Here is a 24617-nt window from a genome sequence, read left to right as displayed (position 1 = left end):
ATATTTATCTCAGGCTGATAATGGGATCGATAAGATAATGAAAACTCTCATTTCACCATGTGGAACAAATGGATATAGAGAATCACAAGAAAAGAGTATTTTTTGGTGCATCAGTGCAATTTCTTAGCATATATACGTGCAATTTCCTTGAAGCTAAGTATACCTATAAGTGTCCAACATGCTTTTTTCCTTTGTTGCAGTTACAAGGTGCTTTCTCCTTTGTTCCCCGCACACAATGGCCAGACTTCTGGGTTTTCCCCTCTGGGTTTTTTTGATTCACTTGAAGAAAGTCAGAGCAGACACCTCAATTGATGGCAGGGCATAGCATGTCTGTACAAAGTAAACACACTTTTTTCTGCAAAAATCATCTTTGCTTTAGCTGATCAAACAGCTCAGAAGATATAACACTGCCTATGAATAGAATGAGTTCAATAAATTGACCAGTCATCAAAGTTTCGTGACTGTAGCTTGCATTGTTACAGAACTATTGTAATGGCAAAATCTGTTCGCAAACAGACAAAGTGCTGCGCTGAAAACCGCCTTTGTGGTAGTTCACACAGTAGGTGTGTCCGGTACAACATTTGATGATGACACACAGGAAAGCAAACAAACAGGCAGGCAAACAGACAGTCAGACACACAAGGTGAAGACAATACCAGCCACAAATGCTTAAAACATAGACCTAGAAAAGATTCTGAAATAGTCATTTGCTTCCAGTGTCCAGTTAGTATGTATAGTTATATTGTTAAAACTATTAATTATATATACATTTACATGAAAATTAAATAAAAGTTTCACAAACACTTACAAAAAATGATTGTGACTGTGATTAATGAAACATGCTGTTGTCTTTTAAATGATAGTTTTCAAAACAGCCGTTGGTAGCCATCTTCAGAGGGACTTGGGTGCATAAAGATGGTGATAAATTGATTGACTCAGTTTGCTATCAGTCTGCAATCCAAGTCTGACTGCAATTGGTAGGAGACAGGTTACCTCTCACTAGGCAGCCTGTGCAATTGCCTTGCGATCAAAAGTGGTCGCCCAGAAGTTGAGGGTGGGCAACCGGTTGGTTCACTGCAACTTCTTGCAGCTGGTCACCAAGTGCGAAACAATTCAATACAATCAACAGGCAAGCACCTGAAACTGGGTCACGCAACAGGATAATGATCCCTTTCATAAAAGCAAATCTACAACAGAATGGCTGGAAAAGAAAAAAATGGCCCAGTCAAGCCCAGACTTCAACCTGATGGAAACCATGTGCCAGGATTGTGGCTGTGCATAAACAAATGCATGCAAATTGCAATGAACTCAAGCAACTTTGTACAGAAGAGTGTGCCACAATCATGTAGGAGACTTCAAGCTACTAAATCATGAGGTATATTTAGTTTTTCCAAAGTCTGCATAGAGCCCTGTAAAAAACTACTTGTTTTTTGTATATAAATATACACACACAGTATATGGTAAACAGGTATAACATGAAAAAACAGCAAGAAATCTGTCTTAATATAGCAATAAATTGGACTGGCTCACAAAGCAAGATGGAAAAAAAAAGGCATAGGTTTGAAATTCCCCAGCTTGTTTGTCTGGCTGAGCGGCCTTAATTTAGTTGTATCGCATTTATGCCTCGTGGTTGATACTGAGCAAGATGAATCATTGTAAAATATGAGCAAGATCAGCCGCTTGTTTCCTGGAGGTAAAAGCTTGTAAGACCGCTGGTAAATACACCCAGAAGAGAGCATATCCTCTGAGATAAAGGGGAGTAAAAACAAGAGAAAATGATAGAGGGATGTTGCAAATTCCTCTTGGCTTTTTTTTTTTTGGATTCCTGATAGAATATTCTGTGAATGTGTCAGGACTCTTTTTTTTTTTTTTAATGTTATATTATAAACTACGTTGTTGGCTATCTTTAAGACCTCCCATTTTGCCAACCCTTAATCTCCTGCCAGTCACTGAGATCATCTAAAAGTGCTGAGAGGCTGACCCCTCATCCACAGTTTCTGAAATCAGGGCAAGATCTTTGCAGTTGTAGCACATTTCTGAGGCCAGCTAATACCCTCAGAACAATCTGCAGGTCTCTGATAATGGCTTGTAAAATCTTTCATCTTGACATAAGCTGGCATATGCTGAGTGGCTCTGCATGTTTATCTTACAGCAACAAAAGCAGGGCCAAAACATGTAAGGTAATCACATCAAAGACCTCTGCTCAACTCCAGTGTTAGATCCTGTTTTCTTTCTAATCAGCCGTTGACCGTGTAGGCATTATGTGCATCGGAAATTAGTTTACGAAATGTTGCTAGAGTATGTTGGGAGAAGCAAATTGGGTCTTTGCTCCTGAGAAATGTTGCGGAAGAAAATAAGCTTTGTAAAGCAAGACCTAAATTAGTCCTACCTTTGATGACTTATTCTTGAATAACCAGCTTAATACTGGCATGAATAATGACACAAAACCGATCTGTAAAATATCTCTCCACCAGAGTCTTCCACTTATTTCAGACGCCACACCCAAATGGAGCCAGGCAGCATGTTTATGTGGACTTTACTTTCTGTATTATGTCTTTGCTTTTATCTTTTGACACCCTAAAAAGGAGCTTTTCTTGAAAATGTGCTCTCTTGCTTTCTCATCTACAGGGCAGAAGAATAATCAAGCCCCCAACCCTCCTTTAATGAAAACAGAATGTACTGAGGTTCGGTACGGATGTTGCCAGGCAAAAACTGCAAATTATACTATTCCAGGAAAAAACTCAAACGACCGGCGTCTTAAAAACAAGCCTTTCTTTCTGGCAAATGATGGTAAGCGTCATATGAACAGAACAAGGGACAAAAGGCAGAAACTGTGACAGGGCATGAACCTCCCCTGTTGAGTAATGAAATTAAATGACAGCTCTTGAGCGAGGAAGGGATGCTGAGAGAGAGAGAGAGCAAGGGAGAGAGGAGTGGGGGGATTTTGTCCAGCCAGGAAATTGAAGCCATCACAAGCAAATTGAGTTCAGGTCCTTTTGGTGGGCAAGAGCAGACCAATCAATTTGGCCTACTACTCAGTGCCTGTCAGCCTCACAGAAGGACACCTTGGCATCCAATAATAGGAGCACAGTAAACAACTGAAGCCTTGGCTCAGTTAGTCTCAGCTAACCGCTACCTATCCCTAGTAATTTTTCATCAAGACAAACATATATGAAGATAGTGTGCATCATTCTCCATTTTTTTAAAAGTGTCTTTGTATTCATGTGCAAGCTAGTTAATGGGTGCCAAATTAAAGGCTGGATCATTTCCACTAATTGTGGTGTCTGTTCATGAAGAGAACAACACTTTTCACGAGATGAAATAAAAATTATCTTTTTATATCTCTCTCTTCCTTCAGGACACAAATAAGGTAAACGAAAACCAGACGTAACCTCTGTCAGTAAAGAAATCCTATCAAGTCTGTCTAAGTTGGAACCACATTTTAATGAGCCTGGTTTGGCCTTTCCCTTTTGCTAATCTTTGGACAGTGACACAACATTCTTGCTAATTATCTCGATTACACAGCAGGAACGCACTACATCACAGTTCTGAGGCAACAGTCGACGAAGGGTGGAATCATACAACCCCAAAGGCCTAATTATCTCTGTTGGTTTCCAATTAATCCATTAAGTTGTTTTGGCTCAGCTGCAAGACCTGAGGCACCATTTTATGTACCAATACAGTGCACCATCAAACAACTGCGGTACGTGAGCTTTTGTTTTGCAGCAATTCGCTCTTAATTCTTAATTGCTCTGCCCTCACTTTTACCTTTAATTTGTCCTAACAGATACATCTAGGAAGACATGATGAGATAAATCAATACGCTTTCAACAGAATATTCTCATTTACGGTAATCCAGTATAGCCCACGTTCAATTTAAAGAAATGCATCTTATTGTAGAAGCTAGTGTAGCACTATTGCTTCTCAGGCGTCCTGCCTCTACTGGCTTACAATGATGAAGTTGCCTGGCTTACCATATGTAAAACTGCACTGATCGTATTGATGAGTTGCACAGCAGTCAATAATCGTTTATGTGATAAGCTGCCGGACTCGTGGGGGAGGCTGAGAAAAGGCTTCAGGGCCAAGACGGGTTATGAGATTCATGGTGATACAGGCTGTAGACATTAAGTTTGTTTACATGCTGCCAGTGAGCCATTGGAGCCAGTGCTTGTGAATGATTGTTTGAATATTGCAGCTGTCTCTTTAAACTAATATTGGGATTTTCACTCTACATCATTTTTTTCTCTTGGTCCTGTCTGTCATCTCCATTTTCCTCACACCAATATTGTCTTTCTCCCCTTGCACTTCTGTCATAAACTGGTAACAAGAGATGATGAGAGGGAAAAGCCAATATACTTTGCTTTTTTTCTCTTTCTTTTTTTTCTCTGATGGCAGTGCTGTGTCTCAGTTGGATTATTATTTGCCAAGTTGTAAGAGAATCCCAAGTGAGCACATGCAAATTTATAAACACTTATGTACTAGTTTTTCTTAGTCTATGCCATTTAGTTTTCTTTTATATGGATAGGGAACGGAGGTACCCATCTTTACGAAAACAGCTGAGCTTGTGCTACAGCTTATGTAACTTCCAGACATCTTTGTTTTTCTCTCTCTAGGGATTTTATTACTAGATGTGTAATAAGTTATTGCTCGAGGATATTCTTCAACAGCAAATAATATTTTGAGTGCGTATCCATGCCTTGCAAAACACATATTTGTGCCAAACTGAAATCATTACTGAAGGAATGACACCTCTGTATAATAGGGGTATGTGACAAGCCTGCAGTCTTCACCGGGAATGCTGCATATCTCTAGTCTGATTCTCAGCCTTAGGTGGCAGATTCAAATGGGCTGTTTTACTTTGTAATAACATAAAATCACATGAATAATTGAGATCTGGTCAATATGTCACCTTTTTTCTTTGTCATAGTCTATAATTGATATTGTGATTCCTTATTTTAATAGTTTCTTTAAATAATGGTTGGATAAATGTTTGAAGCAGCCTTTTCTTAGATTAGCTTTACTTTTCTTTTAAATCTGCCAACAAACAAATAAAAAAATCCAAAAAGTACTATAGGACACATGTAATTTCAGTGTTCAGCGATCGTTAACATGACTAAATGTCTCCTTGTGCTTGTTTATTGCTTAAAATTCTTCTCAGAAACAAGAATGCTACCCTATTGCTGGAAAAAGCTCTAGTCAGTGGGCATAGTGGCTAGAGAAGATCAGCTGTTAAGTACAACTATCTACTGCCACAACCTCAGCACCCGTATAAAAGACACTGCCATCACAGGCAAGCCATTTTCCCTCTATGGGAAATCAGGGCATCCTGCCTTAGGCTGTTGGTGTAAGTACTTAGAGTACAGAAGCTGCCACTGAGCAGGTCAGGAAAACACGCAGAGAGAAAAAGAACGATGACTAAAGAAGAAAGGAGGAAGAAAGTAAACTTGGTGCTGATAGAATGCAATACATATTTATCCATTTCACACAGTCATCTCACATCTGGTAACAGTAGAGCCACCGGGTACCCAGTACAAGAAGAAGCTAACTCTGGCATCCATTTAGTGATGTTATTGGGATTCTAAAGTTACAGACCTGTCTTGGTTAGGCTTGTTTAGTTTCAAGAAGAGTTGTTCAGAGTCACCCATATTTTACTGGTGGTGTAAGTCAACAGCGCCCCTGCTGCACATTAACTCTGTATCTTGCCAGATTTGGTGAGGAGACGCAGCTGAACTGACAGCAGAGACCATGGTGCTTTCTGTACAGTTGATATTGTTCAGAACTTAGCAGCATAGCAGATATTTTCTGTTTACAGCCAACTGTCAAACCAAGAAACAACAACTTACTCTACTGATCAAACCAGAAATTTCACACCAGGGGGCATTTCCAGCCATAAAGATAAAGCGCAAAGGATTGTATATCAGTGTTAAAGCACAGTATCAGTCATGCTGGGGGCCAACGAACGTGCGTGGAAAACTCTAGTTATTTACATTTGACCAATGAGGAGCGCATTAACAATAATCTCCTTTACGCTCACAGCCATTTTTTTTAAAAACATGATCAGAATGAGTTGCCATGGCAACAGTCCTGTGCCCCGTTGAACTGCTTAGGTTCATCAAGACTGCTTATACCACCAAAAGTGGGGGAAACTGACAGAGAATTGGTGGCTTGATTCATTTTTGCATGATTTATATTGGACCACAGTTTCTAGGAACAGGCTGTGCATGTGGAACAATCTTAAATTACTGGTCATAGTTGGAGCTGCTGGTCATTGATCCTGATGAGCCGATTTCCATCTGTTCGTTTTCTTAACTGCGTACCCAACTTTGGGTTGCCATGTGCAATTATATAGTATAGCAATGTTTCATCTTATTGTGATAATGTCAGTCAAACGTAGAACAACTATATCATGTTGATTATGAGCTCTTCCCATTTATCTGGACCCCTAAATAGAAGTCAGAATTTTTAAAATATACTGTTATATGGTGTAATATGCTGTAATATTTGGATTTTTTTTATTTGAGCGTTGTTCATCTGTATTCATGTTTCTTTTTTTTCTTTTTTTTATATATATATGTCTTTTGTTAACAGGGGAGACCTGAGAAGAAAATAGCCCAAAGAATCTGAACATAAAATAGTAATATATGACATATATATAGAAAATTTGCAAAAAACAGTGAGAGGCGTAAGTGAGGGGTATACTCAGGCTAACGCTGCTGCTTGCTGAGCTGTAAAATGATAATTATTCTCTATCAGTGTTAGATCATACCTCAGGAAAGGAAAACAAATTATCTCCTTCAAGATCAGCATTAATTTTTATCTACCCATCCCATATACAAATGTATGTATGTATAAAGCAGCAGCTGAATGGTTTTCCTTCTGAGGAAGAAATGCAAAACATAGCAGAGAAACTGAGAACTGCTCCTTTTTTGTCACACTCTCCCCCAAAATGCAAACAGGCAGGCGATCACATACAAACAAAAACAAATTATGCACTGTGACACACACTATCCACCACTATGCATTATGCTGGCACCTTGCTTTCACTAGGAACGGTTGGATGGAAATTACTGGCTGCTTGGCAACAAAACAAATGGAAAAAGGGTCTGGGTGATTTTTTTTTCAGATGATTAGCTGCATCACAATTATTGTTAGTAACATCATTGGCCATAAAATTAATTATTATGGCTAGAGCTTAATGTATGTCTGTACTGTGAATTCCTGTCAGATAAAAGAACAGAAAGTTACTGTAGTTCTAATTTTCTGTAACTTGTACTCACCTGAATCCATTGAAAGCATGTAGGTACAGAAATCCACCATCTGCTTAGAGGTAAAACTAAGCTCCAAAGTACACTGAATATCATAATTCGCTATTCACATCTATATTTTATAGCCAGAGCACACACTTTGGAAACATTTTGAAGAGTTTTCAGTAAACATGTTAGACGTGTAACATCTTAGTGTATACAAGCACCAATATGTCTAGTGTGTAAGCCCATGTAGCACCATAACGGCTGACACGTACCGCAAGTGCAGGGTGTCGATAAGGATATTTGGTGGCGCTGTCAACACCTTGCCATGGTGCTTCAGTATCAAACATCCCTTCCGTTATCACTTTCTTTCCATTACCAAGTGGCATGAACATCTGCTGCTTTTGGGAGAGGTTACAAGTTGCCTTCTCAAGTGTTTTAACACGAACAGAGATTACAAAATGTCCTTCTCTCTCTGGAAAAAGGTTTTCTTGGTGTGGCATAAAATTCAACAAAGGTTTTGCAACTCAGACCATAACTTCAAACCCCAAGTCTGATTACAAAACTGTGCAATAGCCTTTTACTGCTGTGCTTTGTTTAAACAGCAGCTATCCTTTCAGATTCCGTTTAAGCTGCATTATCAGACAAGCTTCTCGTTATATTATAAAACTTTGTGGCGCGTCACCAGTTTGGTTAGAGTTACCTTTTCGCTGACCTGATAAGATGGAGGAATATTTCCAACCAAACTCTACTTGACTGTTTATCTAATCATGTATTCTATTCATTAAAACTGAGATTAAGAAATGAAGATTGAATTTGTTTCAGTGCAATTTATCGTATTGGAAGCAGAAATGACATTCTCAGAACATAATGTTGTTAAACTTTATGGCTATTATTTTCAATTAATATGCTGGAATTGATGAACTGACTGTGCAAAAATTATATTAAATGTTTTATGTTATATATGTATATAGGTTATTAATTATATAACCTAAAGAAACCAAGGAACCATTGTGAAATTTAAATTACCAGTTGCCAGTCAACCAGACTGCACTGCATTGATTTACATTTGATCTCTAAAAGCTGGATAATCATGGCTGTGTAAATAGCCATTATTTCCACAGGATAAACACAGATCCAACTAAACAAACGTGTGCTTCCACCTATTTGATGTAATGGACTCACAAATAGGATTTCATGACAAGTAATAGGGTTGTAGGTTATTATGAATTATAGTGTACATTGTGATAATTCTATATTTCCCTACAAAATAAATCGGTGGTTTTAATGGACCGTTAACATGTTTTACTTGATTTGGATTTGGGTTTTTTTAGTATCCGTCATTCATTTTATCAGCGCAGTACCACCGAACACCGACTTCACTGTCTACAGCTGAGTGTAGCAGCGAGATCACATGGACTGTAACTCATAAACACATCAAGATTCCCCATTCAGTGCTCAGGGCCTAGCCTGCTCTGCTCTGTAGTTAACTGTCTCTGACTGTCAAATCCTTCATCCTGATGCAGGAGACACACATAGAGAAGAATTGCTGTGTCTCTCATTTTATGGATTTGGATGTCGGCAGAGGGTAGAGCCGATGAGTGAGTCAGTAGTGGTTAACTTTGTAGCTAATGCTCTGTGGCAGTTGCACAGGTTTCTTCAGCTCAGCTTGAGGCACATAGGGAAGCTGGTTGAGTTACAACTGTCTCACAGTTCTCACTCAGCCAAGTCAGGTTCTTTAACAGCATACCAAGGTTAGGATGAAAAGGGAGAGGTAGATGTATGGGGAGAGGGGAGTGAAACCTCCTACAGAAAAGAAAGAGCTGCAGTTCGGAGAGGAAAATAAAAGTAGATGAGTCTAAGATGTCCAAATCTAGCCCCAGGTAGAGTTAGATGACATTAATTATAAATGAAATTTCACCCTTCTGAAGAAGCCTTTTCAGGTCAGATCTTTTTAGTTTAGAGATTTTCCTGCTCTTTTCAGAGACAAAAAAAATGTTCAGTCGCATTGTTTTACTTTATAGCATGCATCAATCTATCCCTCTATCCTAATGGCAACATCAGTCATTTCATGTGTTTATGTCACTGACTACTCATACGCATTTACTCATTTCAGTCTTTTTTATTTAAGTATTAATGAATTCTTATTAGTTATTGTGTAGAGATTGGTCATCATGTAACCAAGTATTCTGTTTTTCTATTGGCTGATATACATTGTGAGTGTATTTAACATTTGAAAAAGTGGCGCTTCCCTCTATCTGTATCTAAGTGTAGTGGTTTCCAAATTTGCCTAATTATTTGAAAGATCCTTAGTTTGATTGTGGGAGGCGACACAAATCCCTTGGGGGGGTTTGTGTCAGGAAGCGCCATGTGGTGTAAAAATCAGCCAAATCAAACATTCAGTTTCCACTATTTCACAAGGGGGCGCCACTTGTTTGTTTGTTTTTTAAGTCAGCTAGTGACCAATATGCAGGAAGGTTAGTGCAAAGTCCTGTGTTCGAATCCATCCTGGGCCTTTCAAATTTATTAAGAAACTTTAATATACTTATCAGTTCATCGGACTTGCAACTATATTTTTTCCATCCATCCATCCATCCATCTTCATCCGCTTATCCGAGGTCGGGTCGCGGGGGTAGCAGCCTAAGCAAAGAGGTCCAGACCTCCCTCTCCCCAGCCACCTCCTCCAGCTTGTCCGGGGGAATACCAAGGCGTTCCCAGGCCAGCCGAGAGATATAATCTCTCCAGCGTGTCCTGGGTCTGCCCCGGGGCCTCCTCCCGGTGGGACATGCCTGGAACACCTCACCCAGGAGGCGCCCAGGGGGCATCCTTGCCAGATGCCCGAACCACCTCAGCTGGCTCCTTTCGATGTGGAGCAGCAGCTGCTCTACTCTAAGCCCCTCCCGGATGGCCGAACTTCTCACCCTATCTCTAAGGGAGAGGCCAGCCACCCTTCGGAGGAAGCTCATTTCCGCCGCTTGTATCCGCGATCTCGTTCTTTCGGTCACTACCCACAGCTCGTGGCCATAGGTGAGGGTAGGGACGTAGATCGACCGGTAAATTGAGAGCTTCGCTTTTACACTCAGCTCCCTCTTCACCACGACGGACCGGTGCAGCGTCCGCATTACTGCAGCCGCAGCCCCAATCCGTCTGTCGATCTCCAGCTCCCTTCTCCCATCACTCGCGAACAAGACCCCGAGATACTTGAACTCCTCCACTTGGGGCAGGAACTCATCCCCGACCCGGAGTGGGCACTCCACCCTTTTCCGGCTGAGAACCATGGCCTCAGATTTGGAGGTGCTGATCCTCATTCCCGCTGCGTTACACTCGGCTGCGAACCGCTCCAGTGCGAGCTGGAGGCCCTCACCCGATGAAGCCAACAGAACCACATCATCCGCAAAAATCAGAGATGAGATTCTGAGGCCACCAAAGCGAAAGCCCTCCGCCACTTGGCTGCGCCTAGAAATCCTGTCCATAAAAATTATGAACAGAACCGGAGACAAAGGGCAGCCCTGGCGGAGCCCATCACCCACCGGGAACGAGTCCGACTTATTGCCGGCAATGCGAACCAAGCTCTTGCAACGGTTGTATAGGGATTGAATGGCCCGTAGCAATGGGCCAGACACCCCATACTCGCGCAACACCTCCCACAGGACGCCCCGAGGGACACGGTCGAATGCCTTCTCCAGGTCCACAAAACACATGTAGACTGGTTGGGCAAACTCCCATGCACCCTCAAGTATCCTCGAGAGGACAAAGAGCTGGTCCAGTGTTCCGCGACCAGGACGAAAACCGCATTGTTCCTCCTGTATCCGAGGTTCGACTAGCGGACGAACCCTCCTCTCCAGCACCCTGGCATAGACTTTCCCGGGGAGGCTGAGGAGTGTGATCCCCCTGTAGTTGGAACACACCCTCCGGTCCCCCTTCTTGAAGATGGGGACCACCACCCCGGTCTGCCAGTCCACAGGTACTGCCCCTGATCTCCACGCAACATTGCAGAGACGTGTCAACCAAGACAGCCCTACAACGTCCAGAGCCTTCAGGAACTCGGGGCGGACCTCATCGACACCAGGGGCTCTGCCACCAAGGAGTTGTTTAACTGCCTCAGTGACCTCGCCCCCGGAAATCGGTGGGTCACACCCCTCATCCCCAGACTCTGCTTCCTCCCCGGAAGACGTGTCAGTGGGATTAAGGAGGTCCTCGAAGTATTCCTTCCACCGCCCGACAATTTTCTCAGTCGACGTCAACAGCGCTCCGCCAGCACTATACACAGTGCAGGTAGAGCACCGCTTTCCCCTCCTGAGACGCCTGACGGTTTGCCAGAATCTCTTCGAGGCAGTCCGAAAGTCTTTTTCCATGGCCTCTCCGAACTCCTCCCACACCCGAGTTTTTGCTTCAGCCACTGCCCGAGCCGCATTCCGCTTGGCCTGTCGATACCTGTCGGCTGCCTCTGGAGTCCCACAGGCTAACCAAGCCCGATAGGCCTCCTTCTTCAGCCTGGTGGCTCCCTTCACCTCTGGTGTCCACCATTTGGTTCGGGGATTACCACCACGGCAGGCACCAACCACCTTGCGGCCGCAGCTCAATGCAGCAGCTTCGGCAATGGAGACGCTGAACATGGTCCATTCGGACTCAATGTCCCCAGTCTCCCTCGGGATGCTGTTGAAGCTCTGCCGGAGGTGTGCGTTGAAGATCTCGCGGACTGGGGCCTCTGCTAGACGTTCCCAGCACACCCTCACTACGCGTTTAGGTGCACCAGGTCTGTCCAGCGTCCTCCCCCGCCACCTGATCCAACTCACCACCAGGTGGTGATCAGTTGACAGCTCAGCCCCTCTCTTTACCCGAGTGTCCAGAACATATGGTCGCAGGTCTGGTGATACGATTACAAAATCGATCATCGACCTACGGCCTAGAGCATCCTGGTGCCACGTGCACTTATGGACACTCTTATGTTCGAACAGGGTGTTCGTTATGGCCAAACTGTGATTAGCACAGAAGTCCAATAACAAAGCACCGCTCGGGTTCAGATCAGGGAGGCCGTTCCTCCCAATCACGCCCCTCCAGGTCTCGCTGTCGTTACCCACGTGAGCATTGAAGTCTCCCAGCAGGACAACAGAGTCTCCAGGTGGAGCACCTTCCAGCACCCCCCCCAGGGACTCTAAGAAGGCTGGGTACTCCGAACTGCCACTCGGCGCATAAGCGCAGATATATATATTTTTTCATAGTTGTATATACAGTTTTTTTGAGATTCTTGACTTTATTATGTTTTTATGTTAGATTGCTACATGTCATAAATATGGTAGCTTGCTCAAAAATATAGAGTAAAGCACTAGTATCTTTCTTTTTTTCATTTCAAACAAGCACACACAATGGAGGAGCAGTATTCATGATAACTTATGAAAGTGGGATGAGATTTAGTTTATTAGGGAAGTGTTGGCAGATGAAAATCAAGCAAATTGGACTTTGGAGGCACAAGCAAGAAGGAGCTTGTCACAGCTTTTGTCATCTGTGAAAGATGACAGGTGAGAGTGTGAGTCTGGTGACAAGCATGCTGTATGACTAGACTAGATTTATGCTTTTTGGTGGGGAAAAAAGTCCCTTATGTCAGTTAGACAGTAAACGGATAAACAAACATGCAATCTATGTACAGGATCCATAAATCTTTATAAGATCAGTTAGGCTAGAAAGAGTCAAAATGATGGACTGCGCTAATAATCACATGCTAAGCTTGTGTTCTGTAAATGAAAAAGAGAGAGCACAGTGCTGATAGACAATACAAACACGCACTCACATGCACTCACATACATGCCTGCTTTCCCAAGCTTGCAATTTGGGAAATGGGTCAGATGTGACTTAGATTTATGTATCTTTGTGTTTTTTCTTTGTGCGCTCGTGTGCTTGTGGTAAGCTAAAAAGTGAGGGAGTGACTGCGCAGGCTTTATTGTGGATGTGGCAGAATGCAGATGTTTCTCAGAACTGCCTAGCTATGATTTAATGATGAAAAGCAGAAGGCAGCAGACTTAGACTCTGGAGAGGCAGCGGGAGCAGACTACGTCAATATTAGAGTCAGAATCAAAGACGGGGAAGATTGTGATTTATTTGTCACTTTTTATTTGAGTGTTACTTACAGAAACACGTTTGGGAACTCTTTTTATCTCTGTGTCTTTCATCTTTTTTAAGCAGTTCGAAAAGCTTGTTTTTGACTGTGTTTATGTCATCAAAATAAAGCAATGCCTGACTGCGACTGTGATGCATTTTATGGATGAGCCCAAAGGAAATCCGAACGTTACCTTGACAGGAGGCGGTGTCTATCAGCTGCTAATATGTCACTTGATTTGATGTTTTGCGAAATGCTACAGCTTGTCAGGATTGTGGATGAACACTGTGGGGAATAGAGTATGATGCACGAATGTACTTTTTTCAAAACACAATAAAATATCAAACAAGGACATGCATTCTTTTCTATTTGAGGGTTAGAAAAACTCAGGTGTGTCATTTTGTCATGTCAGGAAGAGTTAAAGTCAGCAATAGCAGCACAAAGGTGTGAGATAGAGGGGATACAATAGAAAAAAAGGGGGGGGGAATCAATCAACACTCGCTGTGGAACACAGAAGGGCAAACACTTCAGTGGGTTTTTGTTGATATTAAAGAAATAAAGTTTTTCCCAAGGTGACCAGCAGATGGCAGAGCACCTTTGGGCTCTAAGGCCTGAACAAGAGCGAGAGAGCAGGGCAGGCAGAGAAAGAGATCTTTTCGTGAGTTTTGCTTTCCTGGTTGACTGATCTCCCTCAGTGGTCTGATTGTGAGAACGGACTCGTGGGAAGTGTTCTCTCACCACAGGTGTCAGACTGCTGTTAGATAAGATTATTTGCGGTAGTGAGGAGGTTGCATTATTTGTGTGTGCATGTGTGTACGCACGCTTGTTTGTCTGCGTGCGCATGCACCACTTCTCGTTGTGTGCTTCTTCTCATTAAATGTCTGCCTGATAGAAATGTAGTGCTACATTGTGTTCGGTTGGAACACAGTACAACACAGAAGTTGTTTTCGACTTGCACACTGAGCTCCATATGGTCAAACTCAGGAGGAGAAAGACGGGGAAGCGAAGAGAAAGCCTGCGCTCCGTGTCATAAGCCCTATCCCTGTTTGTTTCTGTTTTACAAAACCAAAAGTTATAATGCTTTTGTGTTCTGTGGGATTCAGGCTTTAGTGTGGAGTCATTCTGATAGTGATTTTAACAAAAAAGGCAAAGCGTGCCTTGAGAAATCATTGAATCTGCTACGGTACTTTTACAATACGCTGTGTGTGTGACTCCCGACTGTGCCAAAAAGGAAAAATAATAAAAACAGAATAAACTAAGTGCTTAGCTTGCATTTAGTCTTTAAGAGGCAACAGCAATTGAGATCAATGAAACTGCTGTCGAGCTTTCCAATAACTAATAGTGTTAATAACGATTTTAATACTCACGTGGGTTGGCCCACTTCAAAGAAAACACAAAGGCAGACAGATTGGTTTTAGAATGCAAAACTTCACATTTATGCTTTTTAAGAAACACGTATAAAGTTGGAGCTGGTGTCAAATGAGACATTTATGGTCCCCTGGCAGTTTTTATTTTCCCTTTACTTAATATTGTGCTTTCTGTGAAGACCCTTGGGCAAATCCTATTCCTGTTTATTTGCTGGCTTGCTGGAATTGAAACCTTCCAGCAGCAAAGTGCTGCTAGTTGCTTTGTGTTTGTTAAAGTGACTGTGTTTGGTCAGGCAAATTATAAAAACAAGCGGATAACAAGGGTTAGCAGGCGTGATAAGCCATAATATCTTGTAAACTGGCAGCGGGGATAGTTTAAGCTGGTCTTATGCTAATATTACTACAAGTGACAGTCAGCAACAGAGAAATACAAACATCTTCAAACATGCTTAAACTTACAAATAAACATATGCAAAAACACAAGCAGAAACATCCACAGAATCACTGTGTGCATTTTAAAGCCTTACAGCTACTGTGGTAGTGCAGTTACATCCTCAAATGTTACACATTTATACATTCCTTTGCTTGTAACGATATTTTTTTAATTGACTTTTTTAAAGAAGTCTAATTCATTTTACGGTGTATGTAGAATTATTTCTTTACACTGAACTTCTCCACTTTGTCCAAACAGAGCCTAGAATCTTTTCAAGGTCCCACCAGTGTCTGACAGCACACACTACCATTATCCCAATTAATTATAAACCATTTCTTCTCTGCTAGAAGTCAGAATCAAAGGAAATAACATCTCTAGAGTACTGTTCTATTAAATAATTTCTTGCACTTGTCATATATACAAGTAGACGACTTTGTAATATTACATTTGTCATGTCATATAAAATGTAGATTGCTGTTCGCTATTCTGGGCTTTGGATAATAGCAGACATTGTTTCCAGTATGGATTTGACTTTTTATTCACCCAATCAATTAATAATTAAACTACATTCATGCCACATAAATCACTTTATAAAACTGTAATGCATTTATACAATCTGCATGTGACTGTGTTGTGAAATATACAGTGTTTCCATAAGTCTGACAAGAACTGGTAGAAAAAAAAACTGCCAGTGTTCGTTTTCCTGGCTGGACACTCTCAGGGCTGCCAACAAATAGATGGCTACCTTGCCTAAGGCCAACTTCTTTGGCATTAGCAGCAATAAAAACATATGCAGACACTGTTAATTAAGTGCAGACACACTACACCTGCCACCTTCCATTGCTTTTCTCTTTCGCTGGCTTCATTTTCTTTATAAAGTGTTTTTCAGGCTTCATAGACATAGCGTGTCTCCCCAAATGTGAAACTGATAGCGCTATATTACCATATCAGTATACATTAGCTTTCACAGAAACAAACAATGCAATGAATTCCTTTAGAAAGGTCTTCTCCCTGTTATCTTCATTCAAAAGGCCAGATCTGATCAGCGGCCGTTTTTAAATTACTGACAATAACATTTACCCAGTTTTACCTGCAGTTTTACAAGGCATTTACAGCCAGTCATACTTGCAATTGTCATTGGAGAATATGAGTTAATTGTTTAAACCATCCCTCCATCCATCATTATTCAATTTACACACTGTATTTAAATATGAAGCCAGTTTTTGTGCTAGTGTCCTGGGTCTAACTGCAAACCCCCCCCCCCCCCCCCCCCCTCCCCCTTTATTCCCTTTCTTTATTCTTCCTTTTTGTTTAATTGAATGTTTGGAGCAGTTCTAAAATATATAATGAGGTCATTTGCATTAGACTGCAGATTGGGTGACCTTTGCTTTTGCCAATAATTACAGTAAAACCCGTCTCTGTCTGTCATCACCAAGGATGTGGCAGGGACCTCTCTGTGCTCACGAAAGGTTAGCTGGAGGCTTGCGTCTGGACTTATGAAAAAGCCTGAGGAAAATGTCATTAGAGCAAGGGAAAAGACACTCAGAATTAACAATTGGAAATTCAATCAGGATGGCTTTAAGGATGGCATGTGTGTGCGTGTATATGTGTTTGTGTGTATGTGCAAGACATAGTCCCAGGAAAACTTGTGTTTTCCTTTCCTTGTGAGACTGCAGAATGTGATAGGAAGGGCACCCTGGGGGTGACTTCTGTTAGCTCCACAGGCCCCTTTGACTTTGCTAGCACCAAACAAATTAACAACACAAACTAAACAATCAGCCTGTAAAAGTCCCTGCAGTAGAATCGACAAACATGATAGAATTTTGCCTCCATTATTTTATTGTCCCTTTGCAGTTATGTAATACTTTAATGAAAACACAGTTTGTTTGTTTTTTCAAAAGTTTTTACACTTTTCACTTTGAGGAATTTTTCTAATAGTGCTCCTTGTTTATTTGCATGCAGTTAATGGTTGTCATTGTGCAGTGAAACGTGACTGTATTTACAGTGTGCAAACTCTTTCCCCATCAATATCTGGGCTTAAGTCAAAATAGACGTTTTATTCGACAATTCTTCTCAGTCGGCCGTGATGATATATATTACATTTTACATTGTTCGGGCAAAATGAATTCACACTGCAGTCCTGATCAGCGCTCAGTGTGCAAAAGCAGCATGCTTGAGCTTGTTCAGCTCAGTGTCAAATAAAACTGTAAATAAAAAAGAAAAAAAAATTAAATTAAGGGGGCAGAGCAGAGCACTAACATCAGAGGCTCTGTTTTGTGCTCTTGGTTCTAGTCACAGCGGCGCGTCACGTTTCACCTGCCGGATGGCTCCCAGGAGAGCTGCAGTGACAGCGGTCTGGGGGACCACGAGCCTGTAGGCAGTGGCTCCCTCCTCACACAACCTCTCCCTCTGGTGCAGGCGCAGGACGACTTCTACGAGCAGGCCTCCCCTGATAAGAGGACTGAAGCTGATGGAAACTCCGATCCCAACTCTGGTAAGTTGAATTATATTCTTTCTAGCATATATGCATAGTTTGGATTTTCTTATCTAACTTTAAATCTACCATTCTTCTTCTTCTTCTTTTTTTCAAACTCTATAGCTTAAATCAACATTGGTGGCATTGTGAAACAGCTGCAACATGTTCACGTTGACTCAATTTGGTGGACATTGTGCGCATAGTGATGGTGTCTTTTCTTTCAAATCCAATATGATTTTATTCATTTTTCTACTTATTGTATGCAGGATGGTGAAATCAGAACATTCATTGTCTACAGGTTGAAGAAAATGAAAACGTTTCATATCTGGCTTTGAGGGATGACTAAAACCTCTTGAAAAGAGATAATAAATTCTCATGAAAAGCAACATCTGTCTCCATAATGGACTCAACACACCAAAAATCATTTAATTTAGAGTTATTTGATTGCTCAAGTAGGTTTCTAGTGGATACATGAGCAGGTCATTCATTTCTCAGTTAATCATCCAGACTTGTTCATTCCTCCCAGGAGCAAACCTGGGCCTCCCATAGGCTCCTCACCTATTTGTGAAACTCATTTGATTTATTTAGAGATGATTTCCCAGTTGGAAGCCTTGTTCTCAGCTGAAGATGTTAACTTCCCACTATTTCTGGTGGGGATGTACATCTCCGACCCAGTTTTCTCATTTTATCATTAAGAGGTGAGGTGTGCGCAAAGATCAAGCGCATCGCCTCAAGGTCGATGCCAGCTTGCCTGCTGAGGGTGGAGCAGCTAGCACCGCATAAATACAAGTGCAGTGAGTAAACTGTGGGTGCATATGATTTAAAACAGATTTAACTTAGCAGATGCACTCACAGTTGGCAAATGTATTCAGTGAGCTTTGTGTAGGCCTACCCACTCACTATCTTCAGAAACAACCCATTCTCATTCCCAGAGACTTTAAATACTGCGATTTTGTCAGAGCTGCTGGCATCTCTGAGATATGCGCAAGTGTCCTTTGGAGTTGCTACACCAGTTATAGCGACATTTGATGCTGGGCACAAATGTTCCTACAATATGCAAAAAAGGTAAAAAAGTCCACAAAGCTTGGTTTGAAAAACTGGTGAATGCATAGCTACCATTCATCTCTTATTGTCTCACACACTGTTTTTTAGGTTTGTTTAGGTTTTTTTTTTTTGTTAGTTTTTTTTTTTTTTTTTGTTAAATTTGGTTTGAATTCACTGTTTAATTTTTTTTTCTTCTTTGGTTAAGTTTATTGTTGTCTATACTCGTTGAAATTCACCTGTTGGGATGACAGCTAAAATAAATGTAATGCATTGGATTACCAATTAGCAACAAGGAATCATATCAACTTCAAAACAAGTGATTACCAAATAGATTATTGGTGAACAGGGCTTTAGGTTATCCCATACTCAAAGTCAATAACAACTTTAAAAGTATTTAAGCCAATCAAGAGCCTAATCAAGTGGTTTGGTTTTTGGCTTTTGGCAACCAGTCAACCCAAATTCATACAGTAGAAGAATTATAAGAGAAAATTCATTAAAACAGTTTCAGTCAACAGTCAACATCCTTAAATGTTGACTGTATAATTAACAATTAGACAACGTACTCAGTGGTCCAGCAAATTTACACTACCTTTGAACCACATTACATATCTTGTACTGACATCAGGGGACAATGTTCATGAATTCATTGGAATCTCGAAAGAATAGAGATTTACAGTGTTACATTATATGAATGTGGGATTTTCAAATGTCATGAACTGTTGGCTAAGGAAAGCATTTCATCCTATGGCAGGTCAGAAATTTATGCTATTTGTTCAACTGGTATTTACTGCATAACAATTAATGAATAATGAGCTGTACATATCTCACACCTTCCGTCCTACTGTCTATAAATACAAATAAGGCTATGGATATGCTTACACAATTTGGTGCGCAGAGACAGATAAACTCTAACTGCCTTGGCTTTCAGAAGCTCGAAAAATAAAAGAAATAAACAATTAAATAAAGCATAAAATAAAATTGTATTAATTTCATTCTGTTAGCAGTATTTTACAGGTAAGATACAATGTAAAATGCTAATTTTAGAAGCAGCACCTCAAAGAAGGCCTCATCCATTAAACATGACTTACTAGCTTAAATATTTGTAGTTTTTCAGCACACTGCATCATTTTTGTCCTTAATCAGCGGCCTTCTCTTTTGTTAGTGTTGTTTGCCTGTCAGCAAACTATTAACAGTGACAGCAGTGGTCTTTGATCATTGACCTGCTTCTTGGCAGGATAATGATTTTATGTCCTGTGTATGAGCGATATGTTACCTGCTGTGGCACTCTCTAATACGTGAACTCAGTGGACCCAGGTTAACTCGTTTTGAGTAAGTCTCTGTCAGACTTAAAAAGCCTCACACTGTTTTCCTACTAGCTGTACAATACGAGTCATTCTGTTGACAAAGGCAAACAGTATCTAAAAGGTGTTTGACACTTTCGTGTTCTGAGCTCCAAAGTATCTTCTAACGCTATTCAAAAGAACCCCATTCAGTGCAACATTTTAAATGCCGACCTTGACAGTAGGTGGTCTTTCCACGAGGCTTTATTCAAGATTTGACAATAATATTACTTGTGCCTTGTTTTCTAAAATGTTAAGACCGTTCAAAAGAACTTCAAGAATCAAAATGACAAAATGACATGAATTATTAAATTATTACAAGTCTCCAGTTGTCGTTTTGCAAGCAGAATATTGAAAAATGATTTATTTGAAGTAATACAGGAAAGTATTAATAGTTATATATAGGTTGCGGCTTTCATCTAAATTACAGAAATACAGCGTGCATACTACTGGGTATCTGATAACGTCCCTTTTTCCTTTTTTTAAGAACAACATAAAGACTGTCTTTGTAAGTTGGAAAATTTTCCTTAGTTTCACTATGATGAAAACAAATTAAAAAAACAACAACAACCCCCAAAAAGAAATATTAACAGATGGATGGTAACCAGGGATGTAGCAGTTTCAGTCAGCATTGTAGTTTTTTGATATAAAAAAAGAGAAAAAACCTCACAGTAATCTATGAGCCAGTGCTACATAAGCAAATGTAGTTAAATCTTAAGACCTTGCAGGGCCCGGTTTCCCAGCAATGATTGATTTTAAAGGTTAGGAGTGCTTTTTGGAGCTTTTTTTATATATAAAAGCTGTTGTATTTTCTCAAAACAACACTTACAAACAAGTCCACATGGAGTTCTGTTAATGCTGTTGAGGAGGAGGATGAATTGATTGAAACTAACCTATAACATTGAATACTCCATAGAGGAGTTCTGGATATTAAAATATTAAATATATAAATATATATTAAATATTATATATTATTAAAATATATAAAATGTAACATACGACACAAATGACACAGTAGAACGAACAGCTTGATTGCGTAGCAGGAAAGAAACACATTTTGCAGTCAGCAGTGACAGCCTTCAGCCTTTGGCATTTTATGTTAGTGGGTGGAAGTAAGTTTCAGAGTGAACTTTGTGAAATCTAATTTGATCGATTTAGCTTGTGCTCGACGTATTCCTATGCACACATTAAGCCATTTTGTTATTAAATTAATGTTACTGTACTCAGATCACTTGATAAATGGACATTGAAAAAAGAAAATAACCACCAATTTAAGCACACAACTGTGAAATAAAAACAGAACAAACAAACAAAACACATAATTAGGATAGAGAGCAGATGAATCATAGAGTATTAAACCTACAGGCAAAATTCTCTCAACTCTGATTTAAAGGAGTACAAACAAAAACATGTAAGCATAAACATCATGTTGCCAAAATCCACTACTCTGCACTCCCCCTCATGATAGTGTTTGCAGTCATCATTTAGAAAGCTCTGAAATCTGTGAGACTGATGTCTGTGTAACGCACATAAAACAGCCCACTCATCTAACAAATTAGTTCTGAATCAGACTTTTTAAGTGCATTAATAGCACCCAGTAAATGTAATACAATATTTTTTGAAATTATTGGATCTATTTACAAACCAGTATCACTTACATCTGCTGCTAAATACTCTGTCAAAAGTCACTACATAATTACACATAGAAATGAACCTGGTTCTTTGGGCATGTTTTATTTAGTAAGGTATTTGTTTAATTAAGTTTGATATTATAAATTTGATTCATTTTCTGATCCAAAACTAGAAAGGAATTGCCCAAAAATAATAATTTAAAGCTTATCAGTAGTTCATGTATCTTATTATGTCACTTGTATTGTAATCAAGATTTTTTTTACTCCTGAACTGGCTCAATACAAGAAACTCAATCCGTTCATTAGTCATTCCAGTTACTGTTGTTTTGAGCTTCGACTCCAGATGTAGAGTAGCAGAAATGGAAGATCCTGGGGAGTTTTTAATGAAGAAGTTTTAATTGTTAGGCTATGTGAACTGTTTTTAATGCGTCTACCATCCATAATTTACAATGCGTTAGAAACAGTAGAATAATTAAACGTTTGAATTACACATAAGTGCAGAGATTCTTTATGGTTATTTTGCTTTAGTCTTAGACTTAGATTTAACCAGTGGATCTGTAATGTGTAATTATGGCTCGCTCGTGCTCATTATCACAAACATTATTGCAGATGGAGCAGATACCTGGAGCCTTGGGATGGATGCAAAGGGCAAAGAAAAAGCTGTCAGTGTAGGCTCCTAAATCTTACAGATTATTGAGTTGGTAAGAATTGTTCAGTAATCTCTATTTCGACTGTCTGGCAGTAATGCTGTATCACAGATATTTAAAATAGAATGTGAGCAAAATGCAATTAAAAAAAACCTGAACATAATTTGAAGAGATTTCAGAGAGGTTTACATACAGCGATCAAAATATTAAAGAACACAAACATGCAAAATTTTGCTCTGAGCTGGAAAATGGTGGGCGAATGTGTTCATTCTTTGCCTCAGAGATTGCAGTGCACCGCTGGATTGGCATGTCCATGGCCTGTACTGAGGCATTCCTCCTACTGTGGCCACTGTAGTGCGTGAAGAGTCAGCAAGATACGAATCTGTTGCAGTTTAGGAAATAACCTCAGCACACCCTCGGGAAATACCAGTTTGTGCAGGGACACTGTGTTTTGCGCCATGGCTGGCAAAGTTCATAGAGTTAATATACAAGTTGCATGTGGACTGAAAACATTTGATTCCTATGAGAAAGAGTTTCTAGGAGTATCTAAAAAGTGTTCTGGAGGCATGCTAGAAATCGCCAGAGATGTGAGAAATAGGTTTAATATTTTACCTTAACGTGCATTTAGGTAATAGAGCCCAGGAGCATTTCTAACGTCCATCTTTCATCATAGTTTATATTTTAAAGAATGAACTTTACTGAGTAAATCTATTGACTTGAAATTAAAGTTTTTATTTTATTTTATTTTATTTTATTAGGTTACACTAATAAAAACTAATGCAATAAACGATAAGGTTTATTGTAAAGTCATTCTCAACAGTTCCTTCAAAACAAACAGAAGAAATCAGCTGCAGTACTTGAATGGCTATAAAAAGTTGTTTTCATTAATAGGTTTTTTTGGTCTTTCACACTGGATGTGCATGGATGAGGCTCCCTAGACTGCAAAGAAGTTGAAATAATACATGATTGGAGAGTGCCCAGAATAAACAGAGAAACAAGTGGGGTGAGCTAGATAAACCAGCCATTATTGACTAAAGTGCTACATAAATTATTTAAAAACATTGGAGACAAGAAATATAGAGCAGTAAGACAAAAAAGATCACTTGCACAATCACGCATACAGAAATACACACACACACACACACACACACACACACAAAGTCAAAGGCCAATAGATATAGACTGTGAGATGAAATCTGAATGAAGTTGTTGGAGTGGGTGGAACTGATGTAATGAGAAAGGTTGTTTTTCTGCTCCAGCAACAATCCTTAAGCTTAAAATATAGACAATAAAACAGCCAAGAGTCGCATGCCTGATGACCTTAGCGTTCTACGGAACAAATGGGATCAAAACAAACAGAAATGTAATAAATCAGTCTCACAAACAACAACAGAATCTTTAAGTAGTTTCTGATTTGAGGACAATCTGCCAGCTGGGTAGTCTACCTGATGTTTATCAGAAGACTTTCCTGAGACAATAGTGTATATCCAAGTGAGCATGCATGAATAATTTCTTTTAAGTCAGAAGGCGATGGAGAAACACATGCATATTTAAAATATATACAGATAGAAATATCGGTTACCCTAAGGAATTCCTTTCTGTGCATTTAAAAATCACATATATGCAATATATGATAATACCATTGTGTGCAAATTACATTGTTTTTTATTATTATTATTATTATTATTATTATAAAGGCTGTGGAAGTGGAACTGGATTGTAAAGTGGGAAGGATTCCCACCAAAATAGGTGTCTCCAGGACCACTTTTTCATTGCGACACTCACATACACAAAGACAGGTTCACAGAGTGATAACAATACTAGCCACACTGTGTTGTTGATAATTGTCTTGGTGGCTGCAGGTCTGTGTGGCTGAGCAATGACTTATACTAAACATAGAGTACTTCTAACAAGCAAAAGTGTGCTCATACAGTTTAAAAGAGCACACTCACATAGGCAGCTTTATCTTATCATGTGATATGTATCATGCAGTGTGGGTGTAAATCTTTAAATCTGTAGTTAAATACATTTCAAAGTGAATTTTTTTTTTACATTTCATTTTGCATTTTATTGGTTCTGATAGGGCTGGGCGATATATCGAGTTTTTTAAAAATATCGATATATTTTCATACGAGATATAAGATGTGACAATATCGTTTATATCGATATAATCTATGTTACGTTATAATTATACTTGTGGAGCCGCAGGTTTGCCTCTCTTTCGTCCACTTTTGTCTCTACGCAACGTTACTCGGCCTCGCCTCTCCTGCACTGAACACAACTCCCCCTCCCCCATAGCTTCACCTGCAGGCAATGACAAGATGAAAGCGGAAAATCT

General features: G+C 40.1%; 1 protein-coding gene across 4 annotated transcripts in view; it reads left to right on the top strand.

Moving 5' to 3' along the window:
• Nucleotides 1-24617, top strand: part of pcdh9 (protocadherin 9) — a 205203-nt gene that overhangs the window by 123360 nt on the left and 57226 nt on the right. For 2 of the 4 annotated variants that reach the window (XM_085272273.1, XM_085272264.1), the window contains one exon: nt 17560-17635. In XM_085272273.1, coding sequence (XP_085128399.1) covers nt 17560-17635 — 76 coding nt within the window. Of the gene's footprint in view, nt 1-17433; nt 17636-24617 lie in introns of all 4 variants that reach the window. The other 2 variants (XM_085272256.1, XM_085272248.1) reach the window with 1 other exon arrangement.

This window comes from Mchenga conophoros, linkage group LG1, assembly GCF_057382185.1.
Source record: "Mchenga conophoros isolate Kocher_MC1m ecotype Shallow Benthic linkage group LG1, M_conophoros_male_GT1.1, whole genome shotgun sequence".
Taxonomy (NCBI): domain Eukaryota; kingdom Metazoa; phylum Chordata; class Actinopteri; order Cichliformes; family Cichlidae; genus Mchenga; species Mchenga conophoros.
Note: the sequence above shows the minus strand (reverse complement) of the source record. Positions and strands in the feature narration are given on the sequence as shown.